Source organism: Cherax quadricarinatus, chromosome 89 (assembly GCF_038502225.1).
Source record: "Cherax quadricarinatus isolate ZL_2023a chromosome 89, ASM3850222v1, whole genome shotgun sequence".
NCBI lineage: Eukaryota > Metazoa > Arthropoda > Malacostraca > Decapoda > Parastacidae > Cherax > Cherax quadricarinatus.
The window spans coordinates 13,051,805-13,067,718 of NC_091380.1; the positions used below are offsets into that span (position 1 = coordinate 13,051,805).

The 15,914-nt window shown below is 38.4% G+C and overlaps 1 protein-coding gene across 6 annotated transcripts in view; it reads left to right on the forward strand.

Annotated features, from left to right (window-relative positions):
• LOC138855328 (organic cation transporter protein-like) overlaps positions 1 to 15,914 on the forward strand; it is a 238,601-nt gene that overhangs the window by 31,588 nt on the left and 191,099 nt on the right. For 3 of the 6 annotated variants that reach the window (XM_070104205.1, XM_070104207.1, XM_070104208.1), the window contains exons 2-3: positions 8,633 to 8,826; positions 11,111 to 11,321. In XM_070104205.1, the coding sequence (XP_069960306.1) occupies positions 8,684 to 8,826; positions 11,111 to 11,321 (354 nt within the window). In that variant the 5' untranslated portion in view covers positions 8,633 to 8,683. Of the gene's footprint in view, positions 1 to 8,574; positions 8,827 to 11,110; positions 11,322 to 15,914 lie in introns of all 6 variants that reach the window. The other 3 variants (XM_070104209.1, XM_070104210.1, XM_070104204.1) reach the window with 2 other exon arrangements.

The window sequence follows — 15,914 nt, forward strand, 5'->3', positions numbered from 1 at the left end:
ACTATGTACAGTGATAAGTATAGTGCACTCCACGGTAAGCAAGGCAGAAATAGAAGCCACAAGATAGCAGACCGTGCTTCAACCAGCTCTAGAATGGGAATGACAAGGGCAGACAGGAGAGCGGTACCCACATAACCTCTGCGATTGCCAAAACCATCTTCTTATTGGCTAGAACCTGGTCACTAGTTGAACGACAGGGCCCCATCATCAACTCTTAGCAACCTGGTTCGCTGGTTGGGGGAGATAGCCTGTAAATGAGGATGTGTACATGCGCCGAATAAAGGTTACGTACTCTTTGCATGCCACAGTCATCATGACACAGCATAACAAGGAACATAAACCAGTACAGTGTCATCATCACTCAGCATAACAAGGAACATAAACCAGTACAGTGTCATCATCACACAGCATAACAAGGAACATAAACCAGTACAGTGTCATCATCACTCAGCATAACAAGGAACATAAACCAGTACAGTGTCATCATCACTCAGCCTAACAAGGAACATAAACCAGTACAGTGTCATCATCACTCAGCATAACAAGGAACATAAACCAGTACAGTGTCATCATCACACAGCATAACAAGGAACATAAACCAGTACAGTGTCATCATCACACAGCATAACAAGGAACATAAACCAGTAAAGTGTCATCATCACACAGCATAACAAGGAACATAAACCAGTACAGTGTCATCATCACACAGCATAACAAGGAACATAAACCAGTACAGTGTCATCATCACACAGCATAACAAGGAACATAAACCAGTACAGTGTCATCATCACACAGCATAACAAGGAACATAAACCAGTACAGTGTCATCATCACACAGCATAACAAGGAACATAAACCAGTACAGTGTCATCATCACACAGCATAACAAGGAACATAAACCAGTACAGTGTCATCATCACTCAGCATAACAAGGAACATAAACCAGTACAGTGTCATCATCACACAGCATAACAAGGAACATAAACCTGTACAGTGTCATCATCACACAGCATAACAAGGAACATAAACCAGTACAGTGTCATCATCACTCAGCATAACAAGGAACATAAACCAGTACTGTGTCATCATCACACAGCATAACAAGGAACATAAACCAGTACAGTGTCATCATCACACAGCATAACAAGGAACATAAACCAGTACAGTGTCATCATCACTCAGCATAACAAGGAACATAAACCAGTACAGTGTCATCATCACACAGCATAACAAGGAACATAAACCAGTACAGTGTCATCATCACACAGCATAACAAGGAACATAAACCAGTACAGTGTCATCATCACACAACGTAACAAGGAACATAAACCAGTACAGTGTCATCATCACACAGCATAACAAGGAACATAAACCAGTACAGTGTCATCATCACACAACGTAACAAGGAACATAAACCAGTACAGTGTCATCATCACACAGCATAACAAGGAACATAAACCAGTACAGTGTCATCATCACACAGCATAACAAGGAACATAAACCAGTACAGTGTCATCATCACACAACGTAACAAGGAACATAAACCAGTACAGTGTCATCATCACACAGCATAACAAGGAACATAAACCAGTACAGTGTCATCATCACACAGCATAACAAGGAACATAAACCAGTACAGTGTCATCATCACACAGCATAACAAGGAACATAAACCAGTACAGTGTCATCATCACACAGCATAACAAGGAACATAAACCAGTACAGTGTCATCATCACTCAACATAACAAGGAACATAAACCAGTACAGTGTCATCATCACACAGCATAACAAGGAACATAAACCAGTACAGTGTCATCATCACTCAGCATAACAAGGAACATAAACCAGTACAGTGTCATCATCACTCAGCATAACAATTAACATAAACCAGTACAGTGTCATCATCACACAGCATAACAAGGAACATAAACCAGTACAGTGTCATCATCACACAGCATAACAAGGAACATAAACCAGTACAGTGTCATCATCACTCAACATAACAAGGAACATAAACCAGTACAGTGTCATCATCACACAGCATAACAAGGAACATAAACCAGTACAGTGTCATCATCACTCAACATAACAAGGAACATAAACCAGTACAGTGTCATCATCACTCAACATAACAAGGAACATAAACCAATACAGTGTCATCATCACACAGCATAACAAGGAACATAAACCAGTACAGTGTCATCATCACACAGCATAACAAGGAACATAAACCAGTACAGTGTCATCATCACTGAACATAACAAGGAACATAAACCAGTACAGTGTCATCATCACACAGCATAAGAAGGAACAATGTTTCTATTTACGCCTCCTCACTAATATCCATTTATTTACATTTCACAACTGTGTGGATGAATCAATTACAATATGACTGTATGTATCTTACCTAAGGTGTTAGGAAAATTATTACTCATATATAATTAAGTGCATCTTTATCATAATTTGTATAGGTTTACAGCAGTGGTAAGTCATGGTTTACATCAGTGGTAAGTCTTGGTTTACTTCAGTGGTAAGTCAAGGTTTACATCAGTGGTAAGTCATGGTTTACAGCAGTGGTAAGTCATGGTTTACAGCAGTGGTAAGTCATGGTTTACAGCAGTGGTAAGTCATGGTTTACATCAGTGGTAAGTCATGGTTTACAGCAGTGGTAAGTCATGGTTTACAGCAGTGGTAAGTCTTGGTTTACTTCAGTGGTAAGTCAAGGTTTACATCAGTGGTAAGTCATGGTTTACATCAGTGGTAAGTCATAGTTTACATCAGTGGTAAATCATGGTTTATATCAGTGGTAAGTCATGGTTTACTTCAGTGGTAAGTCATGGTTTCCTTCAGTGGTAAGTCATGGTTTACATCAGTGGTAAGTCATGGTTTACTTCAGTGGTAAGTCATGGTTTACATCAGTGGTAAATCATGGTTTACATCATTGGTAAGTCATGGTTTACAACAGTGGTAAGTCATGGTTTACATCAGTGGTAAGTCATGGTTTACATCAGTGGTAAATCATGGTTTACATCAGTGGTAAGTCATGGTTTACATCAGTGGTAAGTCATGGTTTACATCAGTGGTAAGTCATGGTTTACAACAGTGGTAAGTCATGGTTTACTTCAGTGGTAAGTCATGGTTTACATCAGTGGTAAGTCATGGTTTACAACAGTGGTAAGTCATGGTTTACATCAGTGGTAAGTCATGGTTTACAACAGTGGTAAGTCATGGTTTACTTCAGTGGTAAGTCATGGTTTATATCAGTGGTAAGTCATGGTTTACATCAGTGGTAAGTCATGGTTTACAGCAGTAGTAAGTCATGGTTTACAGCAGTAGTAAGTCATGATTTACAGCAGTAGTAAGTCATGGTTTACATCAGTGGTAAGTCATGGTTTACAGCAGTAGTAAGTCATGGTTTACAGCAGTAGTAAGTCATGGTTTACAGCAGTAGTAAGTCATGGTTTACAGCAGTAGTAAGTCACGGTTTACAGCAGTACTAAGTCATGATTTACAGCAGTAGTAAGTCATGGTTTACATCAGTAGTAAGTCACGGTTTACTGCAGTGGTAAGTCATGGTTTACAGCAGTAGTAAGTCATAGTTTACAGCAGTGGTAAGTCATGGTTTACAGCAGTGGTAAGTCATGGTTTACAGCAGTAGTAAGTCATGGTTTACAGCAGTAGTAAGTCATGGTTTACATCAGTAGTAAGTCACGGTTTACAGCAGTAGTAAGTCATGGTTTACAGCAGTAGTAAGTCACGGTTTACAGCAGTAGTAAGTCATGGTTTACAGCAGTAGTAAGTCATGATTTACAGCAGTAGTAAGTCACGGTTTACAGCGGTAGTAAGTCATGGTTTACAGCAGTAGTAAGTCATGGTTTACAGCAGTAGTAAGTCACGGTTTACAGCAGTTGTAAGTCACAGTTTACAGCAGTAGTAAGTCATGGTTTACAGCAGTAGTAAGTCATGGTTTACAGCAGTAGCAAGTCACGGTTTACAGCGGTAGTAAGTCATGATTTACAGCAGTAGTAAGTAACGGTTTACAGCAGTAGTAAGTCATGGTTTACAGCAGTGGTAAGTCATGGTTTACAGCAGTGGTAAGTCATGGTTTACATCAGTTGTAAGTCATGGTTTACAGCAGTAGTAAGTCATGGTTTACAGCAGTAGTAAGTCATGGTTTACAGCAGTAGTAAGTCATGGTTTACAGCAGTGGTAAGTCATTGTTTACAGCAGTGGTAAGTCATGGTTTACAGCATTAGTAAGTCATGGTTTACAGCAGTGGTAAGTCATTGTTTACAGCAGTAGTGAGTCATGGTTTACAGCAGTAGTAAGTCATGGTTTACAGCAGTAGTAAGTCATTGTTTACATCAGTAGTAAGTCATGGTTTACAGCAGTAGTAAGTCATGGTTTACATCAGTAGTAAGTCATGGTTTACATCAGTAATAAGTCATGGTTTACAGCAGTAGTAAGTCATGGTTTACAGCAGTAGTAAGTCATGGTTTACAGCAGTAGTAAGTCATGGTTTACAGCAGTGGTAAGTCATGGTTTACAGCAGTAGTAAGTCATGGTTTACAGCAGTTGTAAGTCATGGTTTACAGCAGTAGTAAGTCATGGTTTACAGCAGTAGTAAGTCATGGTTTACAGCAGTTGTAAGTCATGGTTTACAGCAGTAGTAAGTCATGATTTACAGCAGTAGTAAGTCATGGTTTACAGCAGTAGTAAGTCATGGTTTACATCAGTAGTAAGTCATGGTTTACATCAGTAGTAAGTCATGGTTTACAGCAGTAGTAAGTCATGGTTTACAGCAGTTGTAAGTCATGGTTTACAGCAGTAGTAAGTCATGGTTTACAGCAGTAGTAAGTCATGGTTTACAGCAGTTGTAAGTCATGATTTACAGCAGTAGTAAGTCGTGGTTTACAGCAGTAGTAAGTCATGGTTTACAGCAGTAGTAAGTCATGGTTTACAGCAGTAGTAAGTCATGGTTTACAGCAGTGGTAAGTCATGGTTTACATCAGTGGTAAGTCATGGTTTACATCAGTGGTAAGTCATGGTTTACAGCAATAGTAAGTCATGGTTTACAGCAGTGGTAAGTCATGGTTTACAGCAGTGGTAAATCATGGTTTACATCAGTGGTAAGTCATGGTTTACATCAGTGGTAAGTCATGGTTTACAGCAGTAGTAAATCATGGTTTACATCAGTGGTAAGTCATGGTTTACATCAGTAGTAAGTCATGGTTTACAGCAGTAGTAGGTCATGGTTTACATCAGTGGTAAGTCATGGTTTACAGCAGTAGTAAGTCATGGTTTACAGCAGTAGTAAGTCATGGTTTACAGCAGTAGTAAGTCATGGTTTACAGCAGTGGTAAGTCATGGTTTACAGCAGTGGTAAGTCATGGTTTACGGCAGTAGTAAGTGATGGTTTACATCTTTGGTAAGTCATGGTTTACAGCAGTGGTAAGTCATGGTTTACGGCAGTAGTAAGTCATGGTTTACATCAGTGGTAAGTCATGGTTTACAGCAGTAGTAAATCATGGTTTACATCAGTGGTAAGTCATGGTTTACAGCAGTAGTAAGTCATGGTTTACAGCAGTAGTAAGTCATGGTTTACAGCAGTCGTAAGTCATGGTTTACAGCAGTAGTAAGTCATGGTTTACAGCAGTAGTAAGACATGGTTTACAGCAGTAGTAAGTCATGGTTTACAGCAGTAGTAAGACATGGTTTAGAGCAGTAGTAAGTCATGGTTTACAGCAGTAGTAAGTCATGGTTTACAGCAGTAGTAAGTCATGGTTTACAGCAGTAGTAAGTCATGGTTTACAGCAGTAGTAAGGCATGATTTACAGCAGTAGTAAGTCATGGTTTACAGCAGTAGTAAGTCATGGTTTACAGCAGTGGTAAGTCATGGTTTACAGCAGTAGTAAGACATGGTTTACAGCAGTGGTAAGACATGGTTTACAGCAGTGGTAAGTCATGGTTTACAACAGTATTAAGTCATGGTTTACAGTAGTGGTAAGTCATGGTTTACAGCAGTAGTAAGTCATGGTTTACAGCAGTAGTAAGTCATGGTTTACAGCAGTAGTAAGTCATGGTTTACAGCAGTAGTAAGTCATGGTTTATAGCAGTGGTAAGTCATGGTTTACAGCAGTAGTAAGTCATGGTTTACATCAGTGGTAAGTCATGGTTTACAGCAGTAGTAAGTCATGGTTTACAGCAGTAGTAAGTCATGGTTTACAGCAGTAGTAAGTCATGGTTTACAGCAGTGGTAAGTCATGGTTTACAGCAGTAGTAAGTCATGGTTTACAGCAGTAGTAAGTCATGGTTAACAGCAGTAGTAAGTCATGGTTTACAGCAGTAGTAAGTCATGGTTTACAGCAGTAGTAAGTCATGGTTTACAGCAGTAGTAAGTCATGGTTTACAGCAGTAGTAAGTCATGGTTTACAGCAGTAGTAAGTCATGGTTTACAGCAGTAGTAAGTCATGGTTTACAGCAGTAGTAAGTCATGGTTTACCGCAGTAGTAAGTCATGGTTTACAGCAGTGGTAAGTCATGGTTTACAGCAGTAGTAAGTCATGGTTTACAGCAGTAGTAAGTCATGGTTTACAGCAGTAGTAAGTCATGGTTTACAACAGTAGTAAGTCATGGTTTACAGCAGTAGTAAGTCATGGTTTACAGCAGTAGTAAGTCATGGTTTACAGCAGTAGTAAGTCATGGTTTACAGCAGTGGTAAGTCATGGTTTACAGCAGTGGTAAGTCATGGTTTACAGCAGTAGTAAGTCATGGTTTACAGCAGTAGTAAGTCATGGTTTACAGCAGTGGTAAGTCATGGTTTACAGCAGTGGTAAGTCATGGTTTACAGCAGTAGTAAGTCATGGTTTACAGCAGTAGTAAGTCATGGTTTACAACAGTAGTAAGTCATGGTTTACAGCAGTAGTAAGTCATGGTTTACAGCAGTGGTAAGTCATGGTTTACAGCAGTAGTAAGTCATGGTTTACAGCAGTAGTAAGTCATGGTTTACAGCAGTAGTAAGTGATGGTTTACAGCAGTAGTAAGTCATGGTTTACAGCAGTAGTAAGTCATGGTTTACAGCAGTAGTAAGTCATGGTTTAACTAATACTTACCAGGAACACTGAAGAACATATACATGGTTAATATCAATAATATCTTGCTGGTATATTAATTACGAATCATAGCATAAAATAACAAATTGTTAAGACTTACATAATATAATCTTATAAAGCAGATATATAATAATCTCAATACTAAGAGTGGATTATTTAGATAACAAAACTGTGGAGTGGGAATACACGAGACATGGAATGTTAAACACTATGAGTGATATATTAAATGTTTATAGTGAGATGATACTTGGAAGGTTGAGTTATTTGTTCACTTTATAGTGAGATGATACTTGGAAGGTTGAGTTATTTGTTCACTTTATAGTGAGATGATACTTGGAAGGTTGAGTTATTTGTTCACTTTATAGTGAGATGATACTTGGAAGGTTGAGTTATTTGTTCACTTTATAGTGAGATGATACTTGAAAGGTTGAGTTATTTGTTCACTTTATAGTGAGATGATACTTGGAAGGTTGAGTTATTTGTTCACTTTATAGTGAGATGATACTTGGAGGGTTGAGTTATTTGTTCACTTTATAGTGAGATGATACTTGGAAGGTTGAGTTATTTGTTCACTTTATAGTGAGATGATACTTGGAAGGTTGAGCTATTTGTTGACTTTATAGTGAGATGATACTTGGAAGGTTGAGTTATTTGTTCACTTTATAGTGAGATGATACTTGGAGGGTTGAGTTATTTGTTCACTTTATAGTGAGATGATACTTGGAAGGTTGAGTTATTTGTTCACTTTATAGTGAGATGATACTTGGAAGGTTGAGCTATTTGTTGACTTTATAGTGAGATGATACTTGGAAGGTTGAGTTATTTGTTCACTTTATAGTGAGATGATACTTGGAGGGTTGAGTTATTTGTTCACTTTATAGTGAGATGATACTTGGAAGGTTGAGTTATTTGTTCATTTTATAGTGAGATGATACTTGGAAGGTTGAGTTATTTGTTCACTTTATAGTGAGATGATACTTGGAAGGTTGAGTTATTTGTTCACTTTATAGTGAGATGATACTTGGAAGGTTGAGTTATTTGTTCACTTTATAGTGAGATGATACTTGGAAGGTTGAGTTATTTGTTCACTTTATAGTGAGATGATACTTGGAAGGTTGAGTTATTTGTTCACTTTAGAGACGTGCACGAATACTTGCCTAATTAAAACTACTAAGTTTGGTACCTTTAAAAATATAGGACCTTAAAATTATTGCATAATGCTCACAATAATATTGGAAAAATCTACAAGTTCAGAGAAACTTGTTATTGTGAAGAAGTGTTTGAGCGTAGAGCTTGATTAAGCTTGATTAAGCTCGGTATACAATAAAAAGTTTTCACAGTAACAAGCGTCTGTTCACCCCTTTTCATTATTCAATACATTTTAAAGGCCAGTAGTCCTAAGAACCTTAAATAGCTCTAAATCCAACCATATTTTATTCACTGGGAAGCTCTAAACCCGTAGTATTTAGTAAATGAGTAAAATTAACATCCTTGTGTTGGTACATGACTAAAACATATAGAAAATTTAGAGAACGTGAAGGATTTCAAAGAGTAAAGCAAAGTTTTCAACAATGGATTTCGAAGCCATCAGTGAGAGTGTAGGTCATTTTGGCAGATACCAGAAATTCGTGTTTGGTCTAGGATGTATAGCACTCTTCGTTCCTGCCATGCAAGTGCTCTCCATGACGTTTGTCGCCAGTCCTGTCAAATACAGGTAAGTCACTCTTCTTTAATATTAATTTATGTATTTAGTGAAAAATAGGCATAATTGGTCAGTTAGCAAGAACTCATTTAAAACAAAGTCCTATCTAATATATATATATATATATATATATATATATATATATATATATATATATATATATATATATATATACATATATATATATATATATATATATATATATATATATATATATATATATATATATATATATATATATATATATATATATATATATATATATATATATGAAGCTTCAGCTTCAAGTCTAGGTTCAACTCCTGCTCTAAGTCCAGCTCCAGCTCTCGGACAGGCTTCCCATATTATGACCCAGGTATTCAAGGCCTTTTATCCTGGGCATAAAGGGGAGCAAGGAGCGGAAGGAACACAGCTGAATGACTGTGAATTAAATTTTCCTTCACCAAGTGTGATTATAAGTATTTACATGTATGTACACTATATACAGTTGGAAATATGTGTACAACACGGTAAATCAAGAGGTAAAGACATTGCCTTGAGACAGAATGGATAACCGTGCTCGACCAGCAGCTGGGTGAAAATGACAAGGGTGAGAATGTGAGTGGTATCCACGTCACCTCCACAATTACCAGATCCACAATATGATTGGCTGAACCTAGGAACTGATCTGACGATGGGGCCCTGATCGTCCGACTCTTAGTTACCTGGTTCGCTGGTTGCTGAGGCAGCCTATATAAGTGTGTTAACACACTCCGAATAAAGGTTACACACTCTTTGCATGCAACAATCACATTTTTTCATGACCACCAACTCCATTTCATGAATACTATTATCTAAGAACATTTAGGACTAGACACTATGATAACAGAATGCACACATTTTTTTTTCACATTCCCTCAAAACACTATAACCAGTAACACCCATTTTCATACACATTCCCTCAAAACACTTTAACCAAGAACACTATTACTAAGATCATTTAGGACATGACCACCAAAACTAAGATCACTCATCTCAAAACCACTAAGTTCACTCTTCTGAAAATCACTAAGATCATTAAAACTAAGATCATCAACACCATCTGACACCCATTTTTTTATACACATTTCCTCAAAATACTTTAACAAAGAGCACTTTTGCTAGCTCACTTACGACAAGATCATTAAAGCAACCGTCTCAGCTCCCGATATCAGTTTAGGGAAATATGTGGCATCTGTAGGGTGTCTCACCTGACCAATGACTGCTTGGGTAAACTGAAGAGAGGTGAAGCTACAGAACCTCGGTGTCCAAAATGTGGCAAGAGTCATCATACCAGCCTTTAGATGCTTCACTGTGTCAGGACAGTATGGAAACCCCCGGTTATCCAGCCTGCGTTATAAAGTAAAGCCCTAACCACTGAGCAATAGCCTCGTCCAGAGGAGACTACAGTAATACGGAATTCAGGGCCACTTCCCCAGCCGCAGCGATGAAGGAAACTGAGGAAGCATCAGCGACGGGGTCGTGCCCTTGCTCAGCTATCATATGATACTTCTGCCTGACCTACCCGACAACAGCAGCCAACGGACCCCATGATTCATGAAAAGACTACAGACAACGTGTCATCTGTATCACCGCAGCAGTTACCAAGGAAGAGCACTGTAACCAGAGGGAACAGAGCAAGCTATCACGTGTTTCCCCAGAGCCATCAAATGATGTCGACACTCACGTGATTTACTGATATATGCGATCAGATAGGCTCAGAAGAAAACAAAGAGACATTCAGAACTGTTCTAAAGACCTTCATGAATATATGCATGATGAACAAAACAGAATTCTTGGTTATTTGTAAATTTACCTGACCATCCAACATAGGGCTCAGAGACAAACATGGAGGGGGCCAGAGTACCTCACCCCACTGTAGTACATAAAATGTTTTGCTGTGAAACGCATAGAAACTATAAAAAGACCATGACAGCGGCCACTAAACAGCTAAATTAAATGAACATCTCCTTCGAGTACCTCAGACGGGTCATCATAGGATTAAGACCTGTGTCAGGACGCAGCTCTTGACGAATCAATCAAATAACAACCATCGTATGTCAGTGTGATTTGTAAATGGTGCAAGTCTGACTGAAACATCACCATAAGCTTCTTTCCTCTATGAGCCGGTTATTTGTACATTGTAGATTTTAGAAATATAACTTTGCATAATTCTGCAAACATTACTTGAAGAGATAGAGAATATTACACTTATGTACAGCATGCCGGTATTTATTTTAATGCCATATTTAATTAATATATAACATTATTTTCCCAGATGTGTGGTGCCAAACTGTGATGACAACAGTACCCATTACGAGGAGAACTTTACTGAGTGGGCCATCCCAGAGGGTGACCAGTGTCATGTCTGGACACTCAACAACAATATTACTGAACAATGTCAACCAGATGTATTTTCCAACTCAACTTCATCTTGCTCACAGTGGGTTTATGACACCTCAGTGTTCTCTGCAACTACTGTCACTCAGGTTTGTCAGAGTGTATGCTGTATTTATTTTGTATAATTAATGCAGTTTTTTCTTAGTATTGTACATAGATATGCTTAATTGTATTTACTGTGTATTACGACTCGCGTACAAAAAGTGCGGTGTCCCGTAGCTTGATCGCTGGCTCACTCAGCTCACACACTCAGGTACGGAGTGTGTGAACATTAGGACGTGTTTCAATCAGACACCTGCTGTCCCTGTTCACCAGTCAGTATAAAATGGGTACCTGGGTCTATATGGTAACAACATTACCCCTGGGTATGTGGCACTGTGTGTGATTCCATATTTTTAGTTAAAAAAAAAGACACTTCCACTTTGTTGAATCACTGTCCATGAGTCGTTTCACAACAATTTAGCTTCCACTATGTATCAGTATCCTGGTCGTTTCATTATATGTGATACCTCAAACATTTGTGTGTATGGGTGTTTGTGGGAGAAAAATCAGGATGAGTATTAGGGTTGAAAACAGAAGATATTGCCAGAATCACTCAGGGATATGTTTAAAAGACAATATTCAAAATAAAGTTGTTAGTAAAGGCAAAGCAATTGATCAACAAACGAAGAGATACAGTAGAGGACAACGAGCGACTATTTCCCTGAAGATTTACTATACAAATAGTAGGAGTCTAAGAAATATGATAGATGAACTAAGATTACTTGAAAGTGCATGCAATGTAGATATTATTGCTATAACAAAGATCTGGTTCAACATGAAAGATAAAGAAATGTCTTCTGATTGCAACATACAGGGTTATAAACTATTCCACGCTGATAGGGTCAACAGGAAGGTTGGTGGAGTAGCGATGTGTCAGAGAAAATTTAAATTGTTGTGTTAGACATGATATAAGAATAGAAACGTCAGACACAAAATCTGTTTGGCTACAGTTTCTTGAGGATCGTGAAAAATTAATTCTGGGTGTGATTTATAGGCCCCCAAGCTTTGATAGGGAGTGCAGCAAGTTCTTACGGGACAAAATTCATAAGGCGTCTAGATATGAACATGTTGTGTTAAAGGGAGATTTTTTAACTTTAGATTGATTGAACAATGTGACAGGAAATCTTGAGTCTAGTGACTTTTTTGATACGGCTCAGGATTGCTTTTTAAAACAGTTTGTGACAGAATCAACTAGAGGAAACAATTCGCTGACTTGGTTCTTGCCAACAAAGAATAACTGATTAATTATCTTGAGGTTAATGATGAGCTTGGGGAAAGTGATTATAAATCACTTGGTTTCAATATATCGTGGAATTAACCAGATAACTGCAATCAAATCTCTGTCCCAGACTTTCGCTTGGCCGATTTCATGGGAATGAAAAATTACCTGGGTGGGCTAAATTGGGTTGACCTGACTTTGGGTTAGGTAGGTGGTGTTGGTTGCCAATATGACGTTGTTCAGAGCATAGTTCTAGCTGCCCAGACAACTTTTGTTCCGAGTAGGGAAATTAGATGTAACAAAAATTATTCTAAATGGATGAAAAATAGAAAAAAACATCTCATTGGTCAAAAGAGAGGCATATTAGGCATATCATAAGAGGGGATGAGCAATTAAGAAATCATTTTCAATTAAAGAGAGAAACAGAATAAGGAATAAGAAAAGCAAAAAGGGATTATGAGGCTGAGATCAAAAGGGATTTGAAGATAAACCCAAAAGGGTTCTTTCAGGTATTCAGAAGCAAGATTAGGGACAAGATAGGCCCAATTAAGAGTAACTCAGGTCAGATCACTGACAATGATAAGGATATGTGTGAAATTTTCAATGCTTACTTCCTCTCAGTTTTTTTCCCAGAAAGATACTAGCGAAATTCCAGAAATAATAAATTATGTAGAACAGGACGATAATAAACTATGCATGATTGAGGTAATTAGTGATATGTTCCTTAGAAAAATAGAGAATCTAAAACCTAAAAAATCCGCAGGCCATGAAGAATTGCTTGCAAGAATTTTAAAGGAATGTAAAGAGAAACTTAGCAAACCTTTGGCTAATCTTTTCAACATAACACTACAAACTGGCATAGTGCCTGATAAGTGGAAAATGGCAAATGTAATACCTATTTACAAGGCAGGTGACAGGTCCTTAGTTTCGATCTATAGACCAATAAGCCTTATCTCCACAGTGGGAAAATTTATGGAATCAATAATTGACGAAACAATTCGTAGCTTTCTTGAAACACATAAATTAATTAATGAATCTCAACACTGTTTTACAATGGTGCGTTCCTGTCTTACGAATTTACTAACTTTTTTTGCTAAGGTTTTTGAGGAGGTAGATCATGGTAATGAATATGATATTGTTTATATGATATTGTTTATATGATATTGTTTATATGATATTGTGTATATGATATTGTGTATATGATATTGTGTATATGATATTGTTTATATGATATTGTGTATATGGATTTCAGTAAGGCTTTCGATAGAGTTCCACACCAGAGGCTATTGAGGAAACTTAAGGCGCACGGAATGCGAGGAGAAATATTTTCCTGGGTAGAGGCATGGCCGACAAATAGACAGCAGAGACTTTGCATAAATGGGGAGAAATCAGAATGGGGGCACGTCACAAGCGGTGTTCCGCAGGGGTCAGTGCTGGGCCCGTTGTTGTTCACAATTTACATAAATGACATAAATGAAGGAATAAATGAAGGAATAAATTTACTGATGGCACCAATATAGGCTGTCCAGTTGATTCTAAAGAGGGCATTAGAGCACTCCAGGATGGTTTGAATAGACTGATGCAATGGTCGGAGAAGTGGTAGATGCAGTTTAATATTGACAAATGCAAAGTTCTGAATGAAAACTGAGACTCACATGCAATATCTGGGGTATCATTACTGTAGGTGTCTCGCCATCCAGTGGCTTTATCAGTACAAATTCTAGGACATAATTAGAAGACAGTAGAACTATGTACAAAAGATGAGGTAATCAGTCCCTCAGCCTTGGAATTGGTGTTGAGAGCACCATAGTCGTGAAGATTCTGGAGCAGAGGCAAGGAGACTGGCGCTTATATGCTTATATGATTTGTGCTTGCTTATGCTGAGTTCCTCTGTAATTTCTATAATTATTCCCGTTGTAGGTTCTGTCACAAACTGCTTCAAAAAACAATCCTGAACTACTTCTAAAAAGTCGTTACATTCCCAGTCAAAAACTTCCAATCAATCTGACTAAAGTTAAAGTCCCCTAGAATTACTACGTTATCGTACTTTGTGGCCTTACCAATATCCTCCCAAAATAGTCTCCCTTGGTCCCTAAGTTTGGGGACGGTATATCACGCCTAAAATAATTTTTTCATGCCCCTCTGAAAATTCTATCAAGACAGACTCTGTATGTGTTATTTTAGACTTTATACCAGTTTTTATGCAACAATTTAAACGATCTCGGTCATAGAGTGCCACCCCACCCCCCCTACCGATACCTCTATCTACTTGAAACAATCTAAAACTCTGAATGTGACATTCAGCAGGAATGTCCCGATTTTTCATATTAAACCACGTCTCTGTTATTGCAAAAACATCAGTGTTACCCTCAGGTTGTTCTTCAACTCTATATATCCTTGGTTAGGCTTCATTTAGATTATGCTGCACAGTTCTGTTCACCTTATTACAGAATGAATATAAATGTTCTGGAAAACGTACAAAGGAGAATGACAAAGTTGATCCAATATATCAGAAATCTTCCCTATGAGGATAGGCTAAGGGCCCTGAATCTGCACTTTCTAGAAAGGCGTAAAATTATGTAGGATATGATTGAGGTGTATAAATAAAAAATAGGAATAAATGAAATGGATGTAAAGAGCGTGTTAAAAATTTCCAGCCAAAATAGGACTTGTAGCAATGGTTTCAAGTTGGAAAAATTCAGATTTAGGAAGGATAGAGGAAGCACTGGTTTAGTAATAGAGTTGTGGATGAGTGGAACAAACTCCCGAATACCGTCATAGAAGCTAAGACGTTGTGTAGTTTTAAAAATTGGTTAGATAAATACATGGGTGCGAGTTGGATCTGACTAGCTTGTGCTACTAGGTCTGATGCCGTGTTCCTTCCGTAAGTGGAAGTAACCTGACTAGGTGGGTCATTGGTCTAAGCCTTGGACCTGCTTTTCTTGGGTCAGTAGGCCTGCTGCAGTGTTCCTTCTTTCTTATGTTCTTAACACCAGGGCGAGGAAAAATATCAGACAACCTGGCCTGGTGGCTAAAGCTCTCGCTTCACACGGTGAGGGTTCAGGTTCGGTTCCCGGCGAAGGAGTGGAAGCATTGGGCATTTTCCTTACACTGGTTGTCTATGTTCACCCATCAGTATGAAATGGGTACCTGGGTGTTAGTGGACTGGTGTGGGTAACATCCTGGGTGTTAGTAGACTCGTGTGGGTCACATCCTGGGTGTTAGTGGACTGGTGTGGGTCACATCCTGGGTGTTAGTGGACTGGTGTGGGTCACATCTTGGGTGTTAATGGACTGGTGTGGGTCACATCTTGGGTGTTAATAGACTCGTGTGGGTCACATCCTGGGTGTTAGTGGACTCGTGTGGGTCACATCCTGGGTGTTAGTGGACTGGTGTGGGTAACATCCTGGGTGTTAGTAGA